Source organism: Phascolarctos cinereus, unplaced genomic scaffold (genome assembly GCF_003287225.1).
Source record: "Phascolarctos cinereus isolate Bilbo 61053 unplaced genomic scaffold, phaCin_HiC Scaffold_4;HRSCAF=312, whole genome shotgun sequence".
Classification (NCBI taxonomy): domain Eukaryota; kingdom Metazoa; phylum Chordata; class Mammalia; order Diprotodontia; family Phascolarctidae; genus Phascolarctos; species Phascolarctos cinereus.
In genome coordinates this window covers 291,740,771-291,766,050 of record NW_027555847.1, presented here as the reverse complement: position 1 = coordinate 291,766,050, position 25,280 = coordinate 291,740,771, and the positions used below count along the sequence as shown (strand labels likewise).

Genomic DNA, 25,280 nt, shown 5'->3' with positions numbered 1-25,280 from the left:
CTGCTGTTTGAGTACTCCACTGGTATCCACGGGAAGTGAAGAAAGTCCACCTCCCACACATAGATTGACCTCCTCATGACAAACTTATGGAAAAAGATGAAAAAGAGTGGCACAGGATGGGCAGGTATGAATAAGTTGTGACCTTCATCTTTGAAGACAACATCCAAATTGATGAGATCACAGATCCACTTGAGCATTTAAGTATACAGCTTACATCTTTTCAATTTTATTGTCTTAAATTTGCCTTCAGTACTTACTCAAATAAGCAATTGTGCTGTTGTACAATTGTACAAGTGTAATTTTATTTCTCTGCCAAACTATTATTGTCTGAGGGTCAAATTATAATAATATCAATCTCATAATGCCTAGTAAAGTACAACATTCCCTGTGGTTACTCCATAAATGCCTACTATGAACAATCAAAGAAAAATAATTTTATCTTCAATAACTTAGATCCCTTTCTCAAGGATTATCACTTTTCTTTAAAGCCCAAAGCTGAATTTTAGCTGGAGAATGTTATAGAACTTGGACACTTTCAACTGAATGTCACCTAACTCAAGCTCATTGCTTTTTTTTTCTTTTTAGGCAATTGGTATTAAGTGACTTGCCCAGGGTCACATGGCTAATAAGTGTCAAGTGTTTGGTCTGAGGCTGGATTTGAACTCAGGTCCTCCTGACTTCAGGGCTGGTGCTCTATCCACTTCACCACCTAGCTGCCCGGAGCTCATTACTTTTTTCCCCAGACCTCATTGTCTGCTAAATTTCTTTATTTCTCTCAAGGGTACTAACATCCATCCAGTTATCCAGATTCACAACTTCTGAGTCATCGTGAATCTGCACTATTACTCATTTCCTATGTCTAGTCAACAGCCTTCTCTTGTCAATGCTACATCCATATCCTGTCTAATATCCGTCCTGTTCTCTCCTCTGACATGGCCCCTATGCTAGGTTAGAATCTCGTTATCTCTTTCCTGAACTGTTGTAATAACCCACTTATTAGTCTCCTTGTCTCAAACTATTCCTCTCTCCAATCCACCATCCTCCATTCTGTGGCCAAATTGCAATTTCTAATGCATAGGTCATTCAAAAATCTCCAATGGCTATCTAGTATTTCTGGGTCTAGAATAAAATTTAAACTCCTTTGTTTAGCATTTAAAACCATTCATTATCTGGCTCTAGCCTACCTTTTTAGGCTTCAGACACTCCAAAGTCCAGCCAAAATAGTCTATTTCCTGTTCTTCACGTGCAACATTCCCTCTCTTGCTTTAATTCTGGTGCTTGGTCTGCCCGTCCATCCCCACCCAGGATGCATTCCCTCTTAGACTCCAGCTCTTAGAATTCTAGTTGCCTTCAAAATTCAGTTCAGTGGTCATACTCATTCCTGATTCCTACAGCTGCTAGTGTTTCCTCCCCCCAACCCCCTAAACCCCCCACATCATATTATATCTATTTAGTTGTGCTCCTTTTCCCAGTAAAACATAATCTTCTTGAAGTCAGAGATTGTTTCATTTTTGTCTTTCTATCCTCAATGCCCAGCACAGTTCTGGGTAAATAATAGTTGACTGATAAAAGCTTATTAATTGATTGAATGAATCCTAGCCTCTTAAGAGTTGGACAATCTTCTAATTTCATCATGTCACCCACTCACTCTCTTTCTCTAGGGAAGCACCTTCTGAAAAAAAATTGATGAGTTTGTAACGTTGTATTAGGGTAGGCAAAGTAGGCTTAGGGATAATGTAGCCAATGGAACTGGATTCCTAGCCATTCTGAAAGGCCTCCCTACCCCCTGAAATAAGATGAAAAATTGTATGTACAATCTCATCGTGCTGAAATCACAACTTCCCATTATTTTCCCAGGCTTTATGCTCCAACTATTATGCTTGTTCTTGAATTCACACAATGCGAATGTGATAAACTATGAAGTTTTCATCTCTTTAGTCCTATGTCTCAGTGCACCAGTATTGTCTATCGGTCTCAAAGCATCAAGAAGACAGGGATCATGATGTCTGACGCTGATTCAGTGTCTAGTACTGTGCTATAGGTAGCATACTTGTTTTTTTCTACAAATCTCCACACAATTTTGAGGTATTTCTACAAATAATATTTGCATAGTACTGGAGTATAGTATTTTTGTACAGTGTTGGAGTATAGTGTATTTGCATAGTATTGCAGTATTTCAACAATTACTCACATGTTTTGATTAAACAGATATAGAGTATACCATAATTCCTCCTGTAGGCTGTTTGTAAATAATAAGGGTATGAAGCCTTTTATTCAATGTCGATTTTGTTTCTGCACATAAATTTATGAAGTCAGGCTATTTAGGGGTGAATTATTTGCATTAACAGTTATCACAGTCATTTTGGGCTTTGTATTGTTTTGGTAAGCAAAACATAATTATTTTAAAGTTGAATTTCCAGTGTTGATAAAAGAAAAATTGAGTGCTCTCCTAAATGCATACATAGGCATGGGCATGTGCACACACTTACACACACAGACACACACCAACAAAAATTGAAAATCAGTTACTCCAACAGAAACTGAATTCTTAATGTACATTCAACCAGATCATTGTTTTTGTGACCTTGAGAAAATATCTTCAATCCTTTGGACCTTAGTTTTCTCATAAAATGAGAGGATTGAACCAGAAGATTTCTAAAGTCTATTATTTCTCTTTGCTTGATGTATTTTTTTCTCTTGCTGATCCCCTTTTAACACACAGTAAGTGAGAAAGGGACAGTTCCATTAGGTCATTTTATTATTATTATTTCTACCATACCCACCATCTTTTTTTTTTTAACTCAGTGAGGGAACCATTTACTCTTTTGACTTAAAAGCATATTTGACATTTCCTATTTAATACATTCAGGGCTTCATTTGAAGTTTCTTTAAAAATGTTACGACCACACACTCTGGACTCCGCTGACATATTGTATTATGCTATAAGACAAGTTATTGTAACATCACATCACATACATGTAGGTATGATCATTGCTAGAGGAACATGCCTTTGAAAAATATTTTATTGGATGAAACTTTCTCATTCTCAAGAAAACATATGGTTCTTTAATATAATTTATTGTGCCTTTCAAAATTCTGCATGTTTGATAAAAGTTTTGATATATTATAAATACCTGTAAAGAAAATAGAATTTAAAATTCTGAGACAAAACATTTTATAATTTTCCTCTTTTACATTTTTCACAAAAACCCACACAGGCACCAAGAAAGACAAACAATAAAAATATGTCTATACAACACACTCTGGGTTGGAAACATTCAAACAAGATGTGGTTTTTGTATTAAAGCTTCACTGGCGGAACCTTTGGCCACAGCACAAGAGGTGGTTGAGATTTTAACAATGAATTAATATTATTCAACATGGTTAACAAGAAGGCATTATACATTGAGCACTGAGCTGGGAGTCAGGGAGACCTGAGTTCTAGTACTGGTACAATCACTTTGAGCAGTGTGACCACACGCAAGTGGTCCCTTTGTCTCCCTGGGCCTCAATTTTCCCATGTGTAAATTGAGGAACTTGGACTGGATGATCACCAGGGTCAATTCCAGCTTTAACATTCTATGGGTCTCTGATTTGCTGTTGCTGTCAAAACTATACACATCACTTCACATCAGATAATACATGGAAATTCCAAGGACAGGATGGTCATTCTATTTTATTTTTTTAGGACAGTTTGTAAGCATCATGATCATATCAGAGCTGTATCCTGACTGTTTCCTCATTCTGCACAAATTCAAATGGTGGATTACGGAAGGGGAAGGTCCTTTTGCCAAACTGTGTGGAATCAGGCACACCTTCACAGTGCTTTCTGATCTGCACATGTTTAAAATCCTGGGACTGCTTACTAAGCTATAGGGAGCATTACAACCAGCAACAAGAAGCAAACAGAAGCCTTCAATGCACATACACAGTGAAGGAGGGATTGGCATTTATTACAGAGATGCAAATGCCCATCCAGATAACTTATTTAGGGTCCTTTTGTTGTTGTTGGGTTTGGTTCTGGTTTTTTGTTCTGTGAATTATCTGATTTGGCTCTCCATGGATATGGCCTAAATTAACTGTGTAACACAAATTCTCACTTTTATTTTGTAATGTGTAGATTCGGTCTGAAAATAACATATGTAGATTTTCCCCCCTTTAATTAATGTTATTCATGCCTAGTATCTTTGGTAAAGAAGTGAGAATGAGGGGCCTAAAAACAAAGAGAGTAGGAAAGAGGTCTTAGAGCCCAAAGAGCAGGTTGACGTTTTACAAACCAGAACATCTTCTTTCGCGTAATGTATTGGCTTATTTGTGTTTTTTTTTTCTTGGTTGTTCTCATTCAGAATTATTTCCTGATTTTTGCTTTGTGAAATACAGAACACTACTTATTAAGCTGAAAGTGCAGCTCTGAGAAAGGGGCATATAAAGGGAAAGGAAAAAATTCAAAATAAGGAGAACCAAGAAGGAAAAACACTAAGTTTTAATCCAATGGTTAGTTCTACACCATTCAAAGTGTTGGGTATATTTTGCTAACTATGTAAGCTAGATAATCCAGGTCAAAACTCCATTTTTGTGCCTCAGTGATCCACATTAATCACATACTTAATTCATTTCCCCTTTTCTGGTACAATGGAAGGAGCACTAGATTTTTAAATTAATGAGTCAGAGGACATCTCAGGTTCCAACTTGGCTCTTCCATTTAACCACCTGGATGGCTGGCCTCATGGATCAGCTCTTCAACCGGAAAATGAGGGATGGGGCCGGATGACCTGGAAGGGCCTCTGCCACTCTCAATCTATGATCCTAAGTGACTTTTTGTAATTTGGGGAGCCCTTTAGTTGTAAGAACCACAATCTTAAAAGTCATTGCTAGACAGGAAACAGCCATGGAGGGGACAGAAAAAAAGGCTGTAGGCACATCTCCTGGTGTTTTGCAGCAGTTTGTTTTTAATGTTTTTGTAGCCCAGAGTATTTTTTAAAATTATTATTCTTTTGAGAAATGAAAATGGGAAAAAGGCAACTTAGAGTGGATTTTAAATACGATGGTCGAAACACCAATGGACTTTGATTCCAGAAACAAAAACAAAACAAAACAAAACAAAACATTCCACTTGTGAAAACATGTTTTCTATCGAGCTCTTGTCCCCAGCACAGCTAGGCTCTCAGTGGGAAGCAAACTCCCTCTCCTTATGTGCTAAATTGGGTGCAAGTGTTTGTGTGTTTGTTTGTGTGTGTGTGTGTGTGTGTGTGTGTGTGTGTCTGCAAGCACGTGTGAGCTTGAGTGAGTGTGTGCATGTGTACATGTACATGACAGCAAGGAGAAGCAAGGACATAATCATATGAAGAAAACAGAAAACCTACATCAGTCACAGGCAGGATATAAGAGAAGGGAGGAAGAAGAATGAACATTTCCGACTCAGGAGACCGCCTCGCGTCAGTTGCCTTCCTTCAGAATGTCGACCAGAGCCTGGAGCAGCCGATCATCCCTGTGCTTGTACGGTTTCATGTTGTAGAAAAGGTCCACATAGTCACTATACAGATTGTTCTCAGCGGTTTTCAACTGGGACGGTTTGTTTAACTTTTCCAGAGCTTGATAGAAATGTTCATAGGGGATCTTTAGCTTTTCATCTGCCTGACTCTTTGGTGCTTGATTGGGGGCTCCCTGTTTGCTGAAAGCACTTCGGAGGAGTTGGAGCATGGCCCTGGAGGGCGTTTTCTCCACTGGCTTGTCGCTGTCGCTGTCACTTGGGGGAGTGGAGCTTTTAGAGGGCTGGGAGCTTTCATGAAGGCTTTCTGGGGTGGCCTGGTCCTAAAACAAAACAAAACAGAACAAAACAAAACAAAACACACCACAGGGTAGCCATTGGTATTTTGGTTTTTAAAAAAAATATTTGTTAAGTATGCATGCATCAGCAACTACACAGATGAAAAATGATCTCTCTCATCTCAAATTTTGCAACAGTACCTTTTTTTTCTGAATCTTTTCTTTTCCCTATCTCATTCTACTTCATAGCAAACTTTTTTCTTTATTTGTTCAAACCCTGCTATCACACTGTAAGATCCTTAATAAAGTCAGGAATTATTATTTTTCATCTTTTTATCTTTTATGCCAACATAACATCTTGAACATTATATGTATTTAATTAACATTACCATGAGACTTTAGAGGTGGCACAGTAGATACAGCAACAGGCTTGGAATCAGAAAAACTCATCTTCCTGAGTTCAAATCTAGCCTCAGATACTTACTAGCTGTGTAACCTTGGGCAAGTCACTTAACCTTCTTTGCCTCAGTTTCCTCATCTGTAAAATGAGCTGAAGGAAGTGCCAAACCACTACAATATCCTTGCCAAGAAAACCCCACATAGGGTCACAAAGTGTTGGACTTGACTGAAACACTGAACCACAATGAAAGGACTTTGGAAATCACCTAGTGCAAAGCCCTCACAGATGAGGAAACTAAGACCCAGAGAAGCCAAATGATTTTTCCAACATTACACAGTAAGTAAATAGCAAAATTGGGATTTAAACCTAAGTCCTTCAATTCTAAATCTAGTATTCCTTCCATTACCCCATTCTGCCCCTGTGGACTACTCTATTCTACTGGTCCAATATTTAAAAGCAAGATAGTCTTTTTTAATCTGACAATAAAAGAAACTAGTACTGATAAGAAGTACTGTGGATCCCCCAATTCTTATTTTAGGTATGATAAAGCCTTAGAAGGGATTGTAAAAGTCATAAAATCTAATGATTTCAAGGAATTCTCTAATATAAGACATTTTGTCAGTGTTTACTTACATAGAAAAAAGGACTAATTCAAGTTTGGGTATGCATGTACTTTAACTAGACCATTTAAATATCATATTTTGGACTTTCTTAAACTGTATGATCTGTAACTTTAATGAATTGAAAAAGTATTATTAGTTTTAATTCAATTAAACCAACACTACTAAAGGGATAGAAAAATGAAAAAAAAATTACAATCTCAGTCCTCATAGGTATAGGAATATAATAATAATCCTAGGACTTCATAGTTATCAAAGTGATTTTACATATAAAATCTTGCCATTTATAATAAAAATATCATGGGAATTGAATTACAAACAAGAAAAAATGGGAGTCAAAATAGCAAATTTATTTATCCATCCATTCAATATTGAATTTTATTAAATTGATGTCTGGCATTTAAAATCCTTCACAACCTGGTTCCAACTTATGTTTCCAGTCTTATACAGTATCTTCTTTCATACATTCTTCATTCCAGCTCTACTGGTCTTCTTTTTATTCCTCATACATGGTAATACCACTGCAGGCTGTCCTTATGCCTGCAGAGCATTCCTTCTTCTCCTCTGTTTCTGAGAATCTCTAGTTTCCTTCAAATCTTAGTTCAAATTCTGTTTCCTATGTAAGCTCTTTTGGGAATTCTCCCTGCTGCCAGTACTGTTCCCTTCCCCTCTTCCCACCCTCCAGTTACATTCTAGGGTCAAGTCACTTCACCTCTATGGGCACTGGTTTCCTCACCTATAAAAAGAGGGGATTGGACTAAGTGGCTTCTAAAGTGTCTCCCAGTTCTAGATTTATAATTATATATTTGTATTTGAGCACTTTGTCATAGAAGGTAAACTTTTTGAGGCCAGAGACTCTTTCATTTTTAACTTTGTATCCCTGCTATCCAGCCCAGTCCCTGAAACACAGTAGGGGCTTACTAAAAGCTTTTTGATTGAAGACATGGTCGTTTTCTCAAGAAGCTTACATTCTTTTAGGGAGGTTACAAGTATGTAAAGAACTTAAATACAGATCAGAATAAGATAGATGAAATTGAAGTTGCATAAATAGTACTCTGTGGGTTCAAAAGAGAGAGAGGGTTCATTTATAGTTGGGTAGATTAAAACAAATCTTTATGATAGATGGAACTCCAGGGAACTTAGGAGTCAGGAGAAAGAGGAGATGATTGGAAGAGGAGAGAACAAGGGAGTGTGGTGTAGAGGAAAGAATACTATGCTTGGAACTACAAGACCTGGGTTCAAGGCTCTCTAACACCAATCATTAGACCTTGGGGAAATTCAATGTACCTCTCTGAGTCTCAGGTTCCACTTCTTAAAAATAAAAGCAACAATGTTTACACTAACTTCCTTTAAGGGTTTTTGTGAAAGAAACATTTTGTAAATTTCAAAGTGATATATGAATGTGAGCCAGGAATAATATAGGAACTAAATGTTATAGAAAACATGTTTTCTCTTAAAATGATTTGGGTTTTTCTAGGTACCTGAACTATCCCCTCATCATAAATGAGCTACTTTAGGGAGGTCACGCTAATCCTTTGGGGCAGCGGGATACCGTGTAGGTCATTTAAGAGTAGCTGCACAGGAATCTACAAAGAAAAGAGACATCTACAGACCTCCGCAGAATCGGCCATCTTCTCCACTCCTCTCCTGTCATTTTGCACAGCATTATAAGAAGTATAGACACGAGGCTGTTTCATGTGTTCTGGCTGGGTGGAAGTCCCATGCAAAATCAGTTTCCAGTTCACAATTCTTCCTTCATTTTCCATTCTTCCAGACTAATGAATAAGTACAGATATTATTTGTGGTGGGCTTTGAATGTGTTTGCTTTCCTCAAAATAGATCCTTAAGCATCCTTCAGGTTCATGATTAACATCTCATTATAACAGCTCATAGAAACATGCAGGGTGTGCTGGAGCCGGCTTGATCCCATGAGCTAACTGTAAAATTTTCAGTATAAGCATTTACACCTCAAAAATAGACATGCTATGGGGCAGCAAGGTGGTGCAGTGGATCCAGCACTAGCCCTAGAGTTAGGAGGACCTGAGTTCAAATCCAGCCTCAGACACTTGACATGTGACCTTAGGCAAATCACTTAACTTCAATTGCCTCAGCACCCCCCCCACTAAAAAAAAAAAGTAGACATGCTACAAATGGGGGTTTGATCTATGATTTTGTTGATAACTAGACTTAAGTGGAGAAAATATTAATAACGCAGATTAAACTGAAAAGTGGGTCCTTTGTACATCCCCCCCCCCAAGATGATTGTTAAACATTTACCAGAACAAATCTAGAAGCATGGTACTTTATGTAGTAAGAAGGAAATCATTAGGCTCCTTCCAATTACCTGCAATAGCATTGTCTTCAGATCCAGGTAACACCCCTCCCCACCCTACCAGCCAATAATGTTTAGTTGCCTAGACAATTTAACATTTAAACTCTTCAGGTGAGCCTTACTTTGTAGAATTGACATATTGTTAAAAGTTCCCTGTAGTTTCAAGATTTTCTTTCCCATCATAAAATTGGAGGTATGTTCCATGGAAGGAAACTTTGCTACCACATATAATGAAAGGCACAAAAGAAAATAGCAAACTTTTTTATTTGAGAAAATAATTTTCTCTAATAAAATGTTAAGGATAATAATACAAAGATTAAGTTACAATGTACTGAAATCTAAGTACAAAATAAATAATAGTCACACAACTGTTAAATGGCACATTCTGTAATAGTACCAATGTCTTCTACTTATTCTTCTTTGCTATATCGAACAGATCAAGATACTCATATATTTCATTTCCTTTTTAAATTTTATTTTATTTTGGGTCAAGGCAATTGGGGTTAAATGACTCGCCCAGAGTCGCACAGCTAGTAAGTGTTATGCTTCTGAGGCTGGATTTGAACTCAGGTCCTCCTGACTCCTGGGCTGGTACTCTATCCACTGTGCCACCTAGCTGCCCCCATTTTATTTTTCTTTTAACAAGCATTTATTTTTCCTTTCTCCCACTCCCTCCAATTTAAAAAAATAAAGAAAAAACTTGTAACAAATATGCGTAGTTAAAAAAAAAGTCCCACATTGTCAATGTCCAAAAATATCTGTCTCATTTTGCACCTTACGTCCATCACCTGTCTGTCGGTGGGGGTGGGGGGAGGTAGTATAGTTCATCATCATCTGATTGATGACACAACAAACCGTGATTTCAGAGGACTGTGATGCTTTGTTTCTAATTTGAAACATTAAGGTGCTTTATGGAAAGAAGAGCTATTTTTCAAGAATTAAAAAAAATAGTAACTAAAGCTGCATTGATTTCAATTCTGAATAGATGCAAGAAAATGTTTATTTCTATTATACCATTTTAATTAGATATAGAAATCTTATACCTCTGATTCTGAAGAATTCACTTTTGGAGGAAATTTCACACCCAAAATCTTATACATTCTGAGTAAATTCATTCATTTTTCAATCTATCCTGTCCTAAAGGAAAATATACCAGTAATTGCTTGAAGGATAATACAAAAGAATCTTAAGTTCCTAAAGGTTCTTTGTTCAGAATTCTGATCTATTCTGTCTTTATGATTGTATATCATGAACATCATTTTGTGTTAGGGAGAAGAGTAAAAAATAAATTCCTCTGTATCTCACTTCATGGAAGTACAGAATTTAGAAAATCCACAATATGGCTGTATTTTTTTTTCTTCCCAATACAGACCTGTAATTTCATTGGTATATATTGTAATATATTAGTATTCATTTCCTCCAATGTGGAAACTTCCTTTATCAGTGTAGACTGGCAGCTGCTCTACAATTATAATCTTAAAGAGTTGCCTGGGATGCTGCAGTGTCTTGCCTTGGCTCCCACAGCCAGTATGTCAGAGGTAGGATTTGAACCTAGTTCTTTCTAACTGCCAGAACAGCTTTCTATCAAACTACACATTACTACTTCTTACCCACATCTCTAAATTGCACTAGACTAGATATAATATCTATACTATACCATGGCAAAAACAATTTGACCAATTATGTAGATGGATCATTCAGCCATTTGAATAAGCAGTCAGGGGATAATTCACATTCTTCATCAAGAGGAGCAAAATGATCGGATCAGGCTTGCCATGGTGAGTCACTTTATGCATATGCGGTGTGGCTTCCAGTGTTACCAGCAAAATTTCAGTTCCCTGGGCTTGTTTTTCTACTATTATCCATACATCCAAATGTATAAAGTTCTATAAATGATACCGTTATCCCTTCCACATCATGGGGGTTAGGAGCACAGCACCCCCATGATCTGGAAAATCCGTGTAAAATTTTTTGGCCCTCCCTTCATACCAGAGAAGAAGTCTGAATTATCATGATATTAAAAGATAAAATATGTTGATATTATACAATACTAAGCACACATTTTATGCATTTCTGGGCTTTTAAACTTTTTCTGTGTCATCTGTGGCTTCTGCAAAACTCCCCCAAAATTCCCATTTAATTTCTTACACCAACCTGGGATACGCTGAAACCGTGATAGGCAAAGTCACAATGTGAAGGGGATAACTGTATTTTCTTCCAACTTTTCCACTAAGTAACAGTCACATTCCTTTCATGCCCTGATAAATGTTGATGCTCATTTCCAAACCTTTAACATCCCCTACTACATGCTCTGAGAACTTTGCTTATCTACCATAAATTCACTTCCATGACTTTCCCAACACACACACACACACACACACACACACCACACACACACACACATAAACACACACAAACACATATCTACATACCATATCAGTAATTCGTAAAGCCCAGGTGCCTACTGGATTCTCTCCCCACGTGTGAACAGACATGAAGTCCCAGTTCTTAAAACCATTGGGTGATGTATCTCTCTCTCTTTCAGCCAAAAGCACGGTACTGGTTCCTGCGTTGTTTGATGCAAAAACAAAAACAAAATACACACATCCGTCTCTTAGCACAGTGACTGTCACATAATAGGTACTTAATAAATGTTTTTTGACTGACTGACTAAAGTTAGTAGATGAAGCAAGGGAAATTACTTCAGATAATTGGTATTTGTTATTTGGATAAAATCTAGCTAGTAAAAAATTATGCTTGGATAGGAATGAGTTCTCAAAATCTCCTTTCAGTAGAAGGCCAGAATATCGCCATTCATAAGGAAAGGGAGATGTATAAGTTCATTTGAATACAAAGAACTGAAAGCTACATTTAAGCAACATTCAAAAGAAAGATTCAAAGGGAATACATACTTTTCAGGCACATTATCACTTTATAAAGAGAAAGATTCACAGTTTTCAGAGATCATTAAATGTAAATTACAGAGCAGCCACTTAATGCTCAAATAGAAATACATGAATTAGCTGATATTTGTACAACAAACTAGGGGCAGAGCCAGAAATGTAATGATAACTGAGTCCCAGTCCTCCCCCAGAGCCATTAACAACCATTTATATCCTGAATCAAAAGAGCTAGTGAGCTTCAGAGTAGGCCCTGGTCTATGTGGCAGGTTGTAAGAAGTATGAGAAGCTTAAGACATGACATTTATATAGCACTTTTTGATATGCAAAATCCAACATACATTCTCTTATTAGATCATTCCAAGAATCCTGTGAGATAAGCAGTGTTCCTTCTAATATCCCCATTTTAAGGGTGAGGAAACTGAGGCTCAGAAAGGTAAAGTGACTTGCCCATGGTCACACAGCTTTCTGAGGCAAGATGTGAACCCAAGTATCTCTTTATTCCAAGCCCAGAATTCTTTCCATGACACTATACTTTCTCAGATGTCAGTCTTTGGGCTGATCAAATCATGAATCTTTTCTGAAAGGGAGTGTGGCCATTCTAAGGATCCATCTTACCTCAGTGGCAATGCATCTTTACTCTGCCTGAATTTTGAGAAATACAGTTTCCTAAGACTTCACTTTCAAAGAGACATGTATCAAAGCTCTTAATACTTGTACTTTACAAAGAATCTTTACATCTTCCATCTCAAAAACCTTCTACAAAGAGTATGAAGGCCTATTCCGTTCATATTAGGGAAACTTTTTTTTTAACCCCTTTAAACTGAGCAGGATGTACCTAAACTACTTCTTGGTCTATTGCACATATTGGAAGTGGAATTAGCCCCCTGGGGCTTAACAAGTATAATTTAATAAGATATTGTCAAACAAATTGTGGCAAATCAATGTGATGGAATAATGCTGTGCCACCAAGAGATGAGTACAGGAGAGCATAGGATAGGACAATCATATGAATTGGTGCAAAGTGAAGTAAGCAGAACTAGGAAAACAATATACACAATGACTTCAATGTAAACGGAAACAACAACCCAACAATGGAAGCTGAATGCTGAGAAATTATATCAGCCAAACTATTCCCAAAGAAGAGCATTGAGAACTCAAGTCCCTGCTTTCTTTATTTAAATAATATTTTATTGTTCCCAATTACTGGTTAAAACGATTTTTTAACATTTTTTAAAAGTTTTGAGTTCCAAATTCTATCCCTCCTTGTAATCTGATATAGGTTATACATGTGCAATCCTGTAAAACATTTCCAAATTAGTCATTTTGCATGAGAAGACTTGAAAAGAAAGATAGAAAAGAAAGAAAGAGAAAGAAGGAAGAAGAAAGAAAGGAAGGAAGAGAGAAAGGCAGGAAGGGAGGGAGGGAAGGAGAGAAAAAAGAAGGAAGAAAGAAAGAAAAAGAAAGAAGGAAAGAAGGAAAAGAAAGTAAAAAATAGTATGCTTCAGTCTGTAACTCCCTGCTTTCTTAGCAGAGGTGAGAGACTATGGACATAGACCACTGCAGATAATGTCAGTTATGGTTGATGGTTCATTTTGCTCCACTGTTTCACCCCCCTCTTTTTTATTCTTTGTTATAGGGATGGTTTTCAGGGAGGGAGTGAAACAAGAGACATGTTGGGCATTATAAGTGACATGAAAATAGAAGATAATAAATGGTCATTTAAAAGCATTGCCTATGGAAAATAAAAAAGGATTCCTGGAATAGGAACTATATGAAGAACATCAAGATCAATATTAGGATTTGAAAAATCCTCCTCAAAGTACTAGAATTCTTTGTGAGTCATAAGCTTATAAAATGGGGAAATTTGAGTCAACAGTCAACACTTTCTATAGATCTTATTCACCACTTATCCAAATGAGCAATGGGAACTCAGCCTCTAAAAAAAAAAAAAGTAAAATAGCACATTACTTACGGACTTAAAGTTACCCTTTAGGCACTCCATACAAACTATTCCTTGAACATAATAAATTCTACAGGCATTTAAATAAGGACTTTAATGACTTTGTAAGAAGGGGGGAAAACAAAAGAAAACATCTCTCCTCTGTACCAGCGGCAGAGGTGAGTGTGACATGAAGGTCTCCTCTCCGTGAGTATTCAATCGTTGCTTCAAATTGCACGTGTTCCAGAGACTTGATGGAATTTTCTTGTCCTTCACAGGCTTTTGTGGGGATTTCAATAGTAATTACTCCATCAGCTTTCAATGATCTAAAAAAAGTTAAGGGTTATAAATAAATAAGCTCTTTATCAAATTCAGTAAATTTTATATGTGTGGGTATACAGGCATCCTACATTGCATCAGCATGGGACTTTTTTTTTGTATTATGAAGATGGATTCTGAAACAAGGTTGGTAGTTGACATATACCAGTAAATATGAATAAGATAACCTGAAAATGTGTTATAATACTATTTGCTCTAGAATGTAATGCTTTGGACTATAACCAAGAAGGTTTAGGTATTTATCTCAAAAATAGAAAGGAAATTAGAGGTCAATTAGTTCAGCCGATGATCAAGGAGGAAACTAGGTGGCGAGACAGATAGATTACAGAATGAGTATTTGAGCACAGCTGCCATGTCCACTTTTTGATAATGTGATCTCAGCTATGAAACGGTCCCACTGCTTGGAGTAAGGAGGCACAAACTCAAGATCTGACTCTACTGCTTACTTAGTTGTGTGACTCTGGGCAAGTCCCTTCATTTGTTTCAGTGTTAGTTTCTTTTTTTAAAAATTATGATAAGAGTTTTGCATTCCATAACTCATGGGGATGTCGTGAAGATCAAATGAGATAATATGTGTAAAGCATTTTGTAATCATTTTGCACTATGCAAACAACAATATTAATTTGACACGATTTTAGTGTCTCTAGTATAATATTAATTACAATGATTGTAAGAATTGAAACCAATCCTAAACTAGTCTGCTTCTGTGCTATAACTTGATACATCTATGGGCAATTTCTAGGTAAAATGTACATAAATAATGAAAAATATTCAGTGTAAAAATACCACATAACAAATTACATGATTTGAAGTAAAACTACAAGAACAGAGACTAAAGATGAGCAGTCTGTAAAAATAGATATTGGTGTGGTTTAGAAGCAATTGTACTGGAGCTAAGGAGACCTGGATCCAAGGCCCACTCTCTGTTCTATAGTCATATAGACTATAATGGACAAGTCATTTAACCTCTTGGGGTCTCAATTCCTGTTCAATATAAAGGGGAGTGGGAATGGTTCTAAGTCTATGGTATACTATATATGTCCTTTAAATCATCAAGTCACCCATAAGGATTTTCTAGCATCCCACAGAGGACACTGTTGATCTCCTTCTCCCTCAATGGCACAAAGGCAGAAGTGGGATGTGGGAGGGAGAAGGGAGGAGATCTTAGCTGCTGCTGAGTAGTCAGAGCCCTGAGAAAGTTCTTTTGGACATCAAATGCTGCAGTCAAATAGTATGACAAATGGAAGTCATCATGAAAGGACAAGGAATTTCTTACTTGGGCTCAAAGTTGTTGTCTTTTACAATGCACTCTTTCTTCTCAGGGACACCTCTCCAAGTTTTGGGATCAGCTAAATCCACCAGGGCCTTAGCATTAAGTAACCCAAATCCAAATCGACTATTCACCATCAATCCTGCTCCATTCTTCTTCCAACCAGGATTGATGGCCAGGGGGTCATATTCAGAGGTCCACACGACCAAATGTTGCATATCTCTCCAGGTAAGATGAGGGCTGTATGGGAGGGATAGTATAATATTTCAGAAACAAAACTTCTTTGCAAATACAACTGAATAGAGTGCTAGACTTGGAGTCTAGAAAACCTGAGTTAAAATTCTGCCTCAGACACTTACAAGTTATGTGACCCTTGATAAGACCCTTAAACGTTCTCAGCCTCAGTTTTCTCATCTGTAAAATGGGGACAATAAAAGCACCTACTTCCAAGGGTTGTTGTGAAGACCAAATGAGATAATTTATATTAAGCATTTTGCAAGTCTTAAAGCATTAAAAATGCTAGCTTTTATTATTATTATCAATAATTACATAGCAAGTATGAGTTATTGATAAACTAAGGTTATGCTAATGCTTATTATTAATGAGTCTATTATGGTATAGTTTATGTCATTGACATGATGAACATAATATCATGAATGATGAAATCTTAAAATTCAAAGTGATCTTTACTAATACGTTATTCATGCAAATTATAAACTCAAATCTATAAACCTATAAAGAGCCAAGTGTACATCATGATGCTTAAATTCCTCCTTGGTTTTGGATAGAGATAGGGATATCCCTGTAATATCCTGTATATAGTGATATATAATATCCCTATAATAACTGGACCTGTGATTTCATTGGTACAGGCAGATGTATGCTGGTAAATGTTTAACAATTAGCTTACCAGAGTGGAAATGTACCCACAGCAGAATTTTAAGTTTAATTTGCATTATTAACATTATATTCATCACTTTTGTAAGTTTAGACAAGCAATAAATCAAGCCCTGATTTGTAGTGTTTACCTATTAGAGAGGTCTAATTGCTCACATTGGAAATTTAACAATTGGCTTTCCTATGAGTTGGCTCCAACATACAGATATACTTAGGAACTCCCAGTGAGAAAACTCCCTCCACTAATGCAGGTCAGCACCTTCTCTGCATCTCATAGTCTTAAGAGATTTGCCCAGCATGGTACAGCCAGGGTGTATCAAAAGCAGCCCTGCAACTCACATTATCTTGGCTTCTAGGCTAGAGTTTCATGCCAAGATGTCTTAATTCATTAAGGTCAGTAAAGTCAATAAAGTGTTGTTTGGTAAGTACAACTATTTTGTTCAAAACAAATGGTTACTGGTGCTTTTAAAAATGGCTTCCCTAAGTAGAAGTGATTGCTGGCTTAGGCACTTGAAGAAAGGGGATACATTGTTCCCAGGGCAGGGCGGCAGTCTAATACACAGACTACCAGGTGGACAGAATTAGTGTGGATAGCCAAGCATAAGGCTAACAAGGACTGTATGAGGAAGAATTGGCCTCATATGGTACTATTTTTAAACCAAGAAGTTAATAGCAAGAGTGTAAACATATATACAGTCAATTAGGCCATAAATCATATAGGATATGTCAACAGGAAATCATGACTTCGTGAAACATAACATGAAAAATTGGATTTAGCTGTTGTATGGAAAGCAGTGAGTGTTACTGGACAGAGAACAATGCAAAAGATCTGGGTTCCAATCTAGGCTTTGTCGCTAAGTAGCCATGTGACCTTAGAGGGGACATTTCACTTTTCTGACGGTCACTTAGCCCAGGGAGGAAATCCTACCATTTTCTCATACTAGTGTACCTTTACTAGGTGTTTCATTAAGCACCAATATCATGCAAAAATGATCTCTAAGGTCCTTTCCGTCTCTGAAGTATACCTGTTCAATGTTGTAAGCACCTATACGGAAAACATGACAGAAGATGGAATTTGAGCTGGGTCTTGAAAAAGGCCTGGGAAGCCAGGAGGTTAGGAGAGGAGGAAAAGCATTTCAGACATGGAGGACAGTCAGTGAAAAGGCATCTAAGTCAGAAGACAGAGATGGAGTGTCATGCATCAGGAACAGTATGAAGGCCAAAGTAGCTTTATCACAGACTATGTAAAAGGGACAAGGATGCAGAACCTGCGGCCTCGAGGCCACATGTGGCCTTCTAGGTCCTCAAGTGCGGCCCTTTACCTGAATCCAAACTTCACAGAATAAATCCCCTTAATAAAAGGATTTGTTCTGTAAAAGTCGGACTCAGTCAAAAGGCTGTGCCCAAGGACCTAGAAGGCCACATGTGGCCTTGAGGCCGCAGGTTCTCCACTCCTGAATTGCATGGGATGACTGGAAAGGTAGGAAGGGGCCAGGTTTTGAAAGATTTAAAAGGCAAATATATGATTTAATATTCAAATATTAATATTCAAATTGAAAAAACCAACTATACCACATAGTAAGTTCTTCCTCCATATTTCAGGGATCTGTGATTTCATCAGTGTGAATTCATTAAGGTCAGTAAAGTTGATGGCAATAAATTGAAACCAATCTTAGGACACAAGCTGGAGTTGCCATGCTTTAAAAATTCACCACCTTGGACTCCAAATCCAGAATGATTCATGCATGTTTGGATCCTGCCAATGTGGGAAATTGTTTTGCTAGACTATACACATTTATTATGAGAATTTAAAAAACTGTTTTGGGTTAGAGAGGCGGTAGTGGGAAGGAGAGATAATAAGTAATGGTCAAAATATTTTTTTAAAAGAAACCACAAAAAATAAAAATAAAAATTCATTACTCTGCATCCAACCTGCTGCTGAGGAATCTCTCTGATCTTAGCTATGCTGTACTTAGCCAAATGACACATTCCATCTCTGCAATCTGAGAAAACTGGGTAAACTTACCAGGGCCCATATTTCTCTGAACCAACCTTTGAAATCCCAAGCTTACCTTCACGTCATGATGAGGCATTGAAATAAGAGACTATACATTCACCACAAATGGATTTTAAAACTGCAAATTTCACGTAATAATTTTTAGTGAATTTCTCTCTCTCTCTCTCTCTCTCTCTCTCTCTCTCTCTCTCTCTCTCTCTCTCTCTCTCTCTCTCTCTATATATATATATATATATATATATATATATATATATAAATTTTTTTTTCTTGCAGAGGGATCTCATATTAGAGCTGCAGTCTGTTTGGCCTGATATAGTTTCTCCATTCATGTCACATTTCTCTTTTAATGACATTGCTTAATATGCAGGTTCCATGGTATCCTCATTTGTTTATTTTTATCTAATCTTTGGAAAATATTCAAGGGGATGACATTCTAACATAATTAAGAAAAAGAAGTCCTTTCTGCCATTTCCCATCTGAATGATTATATTTCACAGATGAAAAAAATATCTTGCTCTTACCATTCTTACCGTTCTTTGCTCTCCAAACAGCCAAACTAACTTAATGGGGAAAAGGCCCATTTTAACAATGTGGTGGATTGCCAACCAAAGATATGTTCGCAGAAAATAACAATTATGGAATTAAGCAATTTAGTGCGACTAATTGGAAAGGGAGTAAATGTAATTTGGGGGGAAATGCTGGAGGTTGCTATGTCCAGTCTTCCACTTCTGTGACCTTGAAAAGATCATCTCCGTTTCTTTTGAACATCTTAAGAGATGGATGTTCTGTAACCGTGGCAACATGTTTCAGTATCTCACAACACATGAAGTCAAGGTTTTCTTCACAATACCTAACTCAATTTCTTCTTCATGCATTTGAAACATATTTCTTCCTTTGCACTCAGTGAAAATAGTAGGGTTTATTTTTGCCAGTGTTTTGTGATATCTTTTCACTGACCTCATAATACTAAAATAATTTCCCATTCCAGCCTCTCTCCTTCCAAATTAAAATGACACTTAATAAATGTTTATGTAATTTAAAAAATTGATAAGCATTTATTAAGTACCTACTATATGCCAGGCACTCTGAAAATATTATCTTATATTTTGTTCTCAAAACAACTCTGGGGATTAGGAGCTATTATTATCCTCACTTTACAGACAGGGAAATTGAGGCAGACTGCCCAGGATCACCCAGGTTTCTGAGGCTGAATCTGAACTCAGGTCATCTTAACTCCAAGTCCAGGGCTCTATACACTGTATCACCTTTTCACCCCATTTTCTCTTCATCTTTCTGACAAGGCTTAAGTCGTTGTCTCTTAACCATGAAATTAACTCTTTTTTTCTCATCTTCTACAGGAATTCCTACTACCCCATGAATGGAGGTTGGTGGGGAGGGGAGCATGATATTTCTCAGATGGGTTCTAGTCATTTAGCACATTCATTATTAAACATCTTTATATAGACCCAGAAAGACCTATTTAGCTAATGTGGGCAACTTCCCAGGGCCCATCTGTGATAAGGGTCTCTATAAGTTCATGGGAAGCATTTCCCTCCCTTAGCTCTCCATGTCGGCCTCACCTCCCAGTCCTAAAGCATCCAATATGGTATTTTGCTTATGCTAGTGATCTCTTACGGCAGATGTAAAATGGCAAAAGTCCCGTCCTGGGAGTGGGGACACCTGGGTCCCAGTGTTGACTCTGCTGCTTACTAGATGTTGAAATTTTTTTTCTGAGCCTCCATAGGGAAGCAATATTTGTACTACCCACTTCACAGAGTTATCATAAGGGAAGTATTTTGGAAATTATAAGATTCCACAGAAATATAAGCTATTGTTATAGGTTGTGGCAGAGGGCCGGCTTTCTGGAAAGTCTTCTTCAGTATTAAAACAGACTGGTTGTGGGTACTATGGCTGATGCCGCCAGAACCTCATGCAGCCAGATGGATGTTTTCTTAACCACAGGGCAGCCTCCTCCTTGTCCTTGCTGATTGCTGTAAAGGCAATAAGGTGTCTTCATTTGAACAGTGAGTGGGAGGAACAGGCTGCATCCTTGATCTGGAGTTGCTCCAGAAGCTAAGTTCCTAGGCTAGATGCTAATATAGAAAGGCCTCCACAGGAAAAAAAAAAGTAATCTTATCAGGTTAGATTTGACCTCCTTTGTTGAAGTAATTGCTCCAGCCATGGAATGGGATTTTTCTCCAGCTCTCCCTCAGATGTCTGGCTATACCCATCTGGAAGTAGAAGACCAAGGAGAGGGTAGCTAATCTATGTCCTCACATCAAATTGAGCTGTGAACACTTACTGGCTATATGACCTTGGGCAAGTCACTTTCAGCCTCAGTTTCCTTATCTATAAAATGGGGATAATAATAGCATCTAATTTACAGGCTATTTTGATGAAAAATAAAAATATTTAACACGCACTTTGCAAATGTTAAAGCACTATAAACCACTAGTTATTACTACTATTATTATTGTTATGTTGTTGTTGTAGTTCCCTGTTCCACTAATGTATAACGTATTTGTATGAGACTGCTTCTTTTCTATCCTTACAATGCTTGTTTTGGTTCTCTAGACACTGACATTGATCTGACTACTTGGATTTCATTTCCTGTCGGATACCATTTTTTTAAAAAATCCATTCCACTTGAACTAAGCACATGACTTTGCCTGCTTAGACCTGGGATACTTCTATGTTCTCTCCTTGCTTCCTGAGTTCTTGTTCCTGAGCATGTGCTGAATATATAAACTATGTCAAGACATTAAGACAAATTATATCATTAGTCACAGATTTTTCTGCCCTGCTCTACTCAATACCCTATCTAACACATCCTGAAACTAACTTGGATTAAACTAAACCTCTCAGGCAAACCAAGGGTTTCCAAAACTGACCTGGGCTCTAGGAGTTCAATGAAGAAGATGGGTAAGTGCCCATGGTTTTAATAATTTAATCACTCCTGGCATAGGTCAGGCTGTTCCTGTACTTTAGCACCCTAGTTCAACTACCGGGCATCATCAGATGGCAAATCCACTGAACATGCCATAACATAAGAATTAGGGGTGGGGTAGTGGAGGAAGAGAGATGCATGTGAAGGGGAGATGTTTCATCTTTTTTGTAGTGGTTCCATTTGGTTTCAGTAGGCCAATCTTCCTTTCTAGGAAGGACAAAAATAATCTTCAAATTAGCCAGCTTTTTTAACCATGCAGCTATAATATTTGTCTTAACATTTAAAGAATTGCTGACATTACCCAACATTGGAATGCAGGAATGCAGACAAATTAATCCAAGCGGCCAAAGAAAGCCAGCCCTCTAATAGAGTGCCAACTAGGAAGGCTCCCTCATTTCTACCTCCCTTTCTGACATACACCCTTTAAAAAAGAGCAAAATTTCAGGAAAGGGGATTCAAAGTCTTTGACATCTTACTTTGCTTCCAGTGCAAGAGCAAAGATCCCAGCAGCCAGAGGGGCAGAGGCTGAAGTGCCAGTGTGGGTCTCGGTGCAGTCATCATGCAGATCGGCACTTGTCTGGGCAGTGACACAAGAGAATGGACACAGGGAGAAAACACAATGATATCATAAATTTCATTGCTTGGGATTAACTGTAATCAAAAGTTAATAATGACTATAATGAGGTAACTCAGTTGATTCAATTCCCTGTCTCTCCCAAACAAGTGTAGGGATATTATCTGCTGATATTTCAGGTCACTCTCTTCTCTCTCCAACTTGTTTGTGATTTTGGTATCAGTGTAGCTTCTCTGGGAATGAACTGCCTCCTCCTATGAATATTTTATCTCTTTTTCCCCCCTGAGATTCCTAGAGTTACACTGTATATAAAAAAGGAATGTTTCAAAACCATCGTGAATCATGGTATCTCATTAATCATTGTACCCACTGTGTTTGATCTAGTATATTTAGAAGTCTTCTTGTTGCAATAAATCGTTCTCTTCCTTTCACATTGACACATGACTATGTCTTTAACAGAAATATTCTGATTTGTGTTTGAAACTGACCTGATCTTGATTATGTTAATCAGTACTTGAACTCATACGCTCAGTAGGGGCTCAGTCATCTGTTCAGTACACAGAATAGGTGCTCAACAAATACACATGGATTTGATTTGATTCCCATGTGTAAGCATTCACAATTGCATTTAATCACAACTTGGTGTTTTGGGGGTTTTTTTGCATCTCCTAATCAGAATGATGTTTCCACGATGTGTTGTGTGTGTGTGTGTGTGTGTGTGTAGAGGAGTGAGCACTGATAAGGAGGGGTATGTGGAAGCAGATAGCCTTCATGATTAATTTGCCTCCAAGGTTCCCATAACTGATGACAAGGGTGGGTGGCTGGTATAGCCAGTAATGGGACTGATAATGAGAGCCCACCTAGGTTTTAGTGGTGCAGTTCCCTATCTCACTAGAGGTTTCTTTGTGTGGGCAGGAGGTGTGAAAAAATGATTTGTTCAATTATCACCTCCCACTTGGATTTGCTGAATTTCCAAAATGGAGGCAAATGTTCTCTCCTGAGAGTTGCAGAAACAGAGCTGCTATTGATAAGAGAGACTGGGAGGGGGCTACAACTGACAAGGCTAAGGAACAGGTTTGAGTAAGTTAGACAAGGCTGATTTTCTTGGAACTGCTTTCACTGATTTCCATCATACACATTGGTCTTCTGTATCTTTGATTTAAATAGAGATCTCTTGGGACCCCAAACTCCCCCTTGCTGCTTCGTTGCAGAACAATGAAGAGGATGAAATAGGGCTAACTGTATATCTGAAATTCTTGATAAACCCATCCGCTTGAAGGGACTATTAAATATCCATGGAGACACTAGCCTGCTGTGCGCACTTAAAAAAGGGAGGGGTAAGTGATAACTCAGATTCAAGGATCATGCAGAATATTGTCTTTGCTTAATGCCTATATCCAAAAAGATGTTCTCCCACTGTTTGTGAAATGAATCAGTGCAAAAAATTAAGGTGAGAATTAAAAATGTTTTTCAGCTGAGACCACAGTTTCACTGATTAAATTATCACATTATTTAAAAAAATACAGTTCTCTGCTCATGATTTGTCTGGAGAAGATATAATCACTGAGCTGTTTGTAGTAAATGAACACACATGCTGTAAATTGGAGAACATAACCAATAGTTACATTATGAGATTAGGATCCTATATGCCTTAGCTAGTCAGTTATTTTTTCTGTGTCAAGAATTAATTGTGGGGTTCACAACATTTTTAATTAATGGATCTCTGGCCACAAAGCTCCCATATCATGCTTTAACATTTTGCCCTTGAAGGAGTCTAATAAATCACTAAAATAGGAATTCTTAACCTTTTTTTTGTATCATGGACTCCTCAGAACAATGTTTTTAAATGCACAAAATAAAACACATAGGATTATGAAAGAAATCCAATTATATTGAACTATAATTATAAAAATATTAAAAAAAAAAACCTTTAAGTTTATGGACTCTCTGAAGTCTATCTATAGACTGTTTAGGGGGTATGTGGACCTAAGGTTAAAAAGCCCTGACCTAAATAGAATGAATCCTGATTATCTGCAGGGTATCTGAATGTGGGCTGAAAGATCTTTCTGAAACGTAAATTTCCAGGGCTACTGATCTGGACGCTGAGGTCAGCTCTGGAAAATGTTGAACTCAGTCATTTTCCTTTTTAGCTTGCCACTCTCTTAGGATGAGGCAGGCCTTTAATTGGTATTTTTATAACTTTGCTGAATGTTATGAGAGTGAAGAATGAAAGGTGAACCACCAAGGGGCCTCTCACATCCCCTGAGGTGACCTTTACGGAGGACTTGAAAGAGAATCATATAGGAGGATGGACTGGCATAGATGGGCTTAGATCTGCATGGTTGGAGAGAATTCTCAAATCAACAAGATCACAGAGCCCTTGCTTATTGTGATTATGGTTTTCCTCACAGGATAGCACCAGATAGCTAGCACAGATGTGTGAAGTCCCTTCAGAGAGGCATCCCTTCAAAGTCTCAGAGCATTTTTAAGTACCAATAGTGCAATTTTAAGCTCTATTAACTTGAAACTACACTAAGACTTTTGAGACACCCTATTACAACAACATTTGGTAGCTCCTTACTATCAAGCCAAAAGAATAAGGGGTAGATAGACAAAAGCATCCACTCATATAAGTGTGATTATGCTTGAAGGAAAAAAAATCATATTTTAATATGTGAAAACTTAAAAGTGACTAAGCATGAACTTCCAAGTGTAAGTAAATCAACCCTTTCAAAAGCAATTGTTTTCTTAGCTGTATACACAAATTACATTCCTCTGTTGTAGTAGAGTAAGTCTGATTAAAAAAAAAAAACAACAAGAAAAAACAACCTACGATTCTCTGGTCAGTGTAGTCCCCACTGCTGTAGGCAGTGGCCAGTGTGGATGAGCACTTTTCAGCATACCAGGGAGACAGGCCTTGCTGTGAGGCGCTACTGATGGAAATGGTGTAGATACTGTCTGTGTAACCATCACAGTCACAGTCATCCCCTTGACGCCCACCATTCCCGGATGCCCAGACGAAAATGGAACCTTTTCCCTGTCTTCCCTGTAGGCAATGGCAGGAAATGTGGGTTTAGGCCATCTCCAATCTCTTAGAAACTATTCAAAACTTCACTTTCTAAACAGAAAGTTCAAAATGTACACAATTGATATCTGTTCTTCAGGTCAAAACCTTCTGAAATGATAAGAAAACCTCTTGTCACTTACTCTTTTCCCATATATAATACACATAATACTGTAACCTTTCTGTAAAGCCAGATATTTCTGTGTTCTCTG

The 25,280-nt window shown here is 37.6% G+C and overlaps 1 protein-coding gene across 1 annotated transcript in view; it reads right to left on the bottom strand.

Annotated features, from left to right (window-relative positions):
- Window positions 1-1,476: 1,476 nt before the first annotated feature.
- The window catches only part of PCSK1 (proprotein convertase subtilisin/kexin type 1), a 54,828-nt gene continuing 31,024 nt past the window's right edge, over window positions 1,477-25,280 (bottom strand). The window contains exons 8-14 of the mRNA XM_021009036.2: window positions 24,838-25,050; window positions 21,907-22,007; window positions 15,576-15,809; window positions 14,129-14,286; window positions 11,551-11,684; window positions 8,400-8,561; window positions 1,477-5,811 (exon numbers count right to left, since the gene is read on the bottom strand). Of these exons, the coding sequence (XP_020864695.1) occupies window positions 5,437-5,811; window positions 8,400-8,561; window positions 11,551-11,684; window positions 14,129-14,286; window positions 15,576-15,809; window positions 21,907-22,007; window positions 24,838-25,050 (1,377 nt within the window). The 3' untranslated portion in view covers window positions 1,477-5,436. The remainder of the gene's footprint in view (window positions 5,812-8,399; window positions 8,562-11,550; window positions 11,685-14,128; window positions 14,287-15,575; window positions 15,810-21,906; window positions 22,008-24,837; window positions 25,051-25,280) is intronic.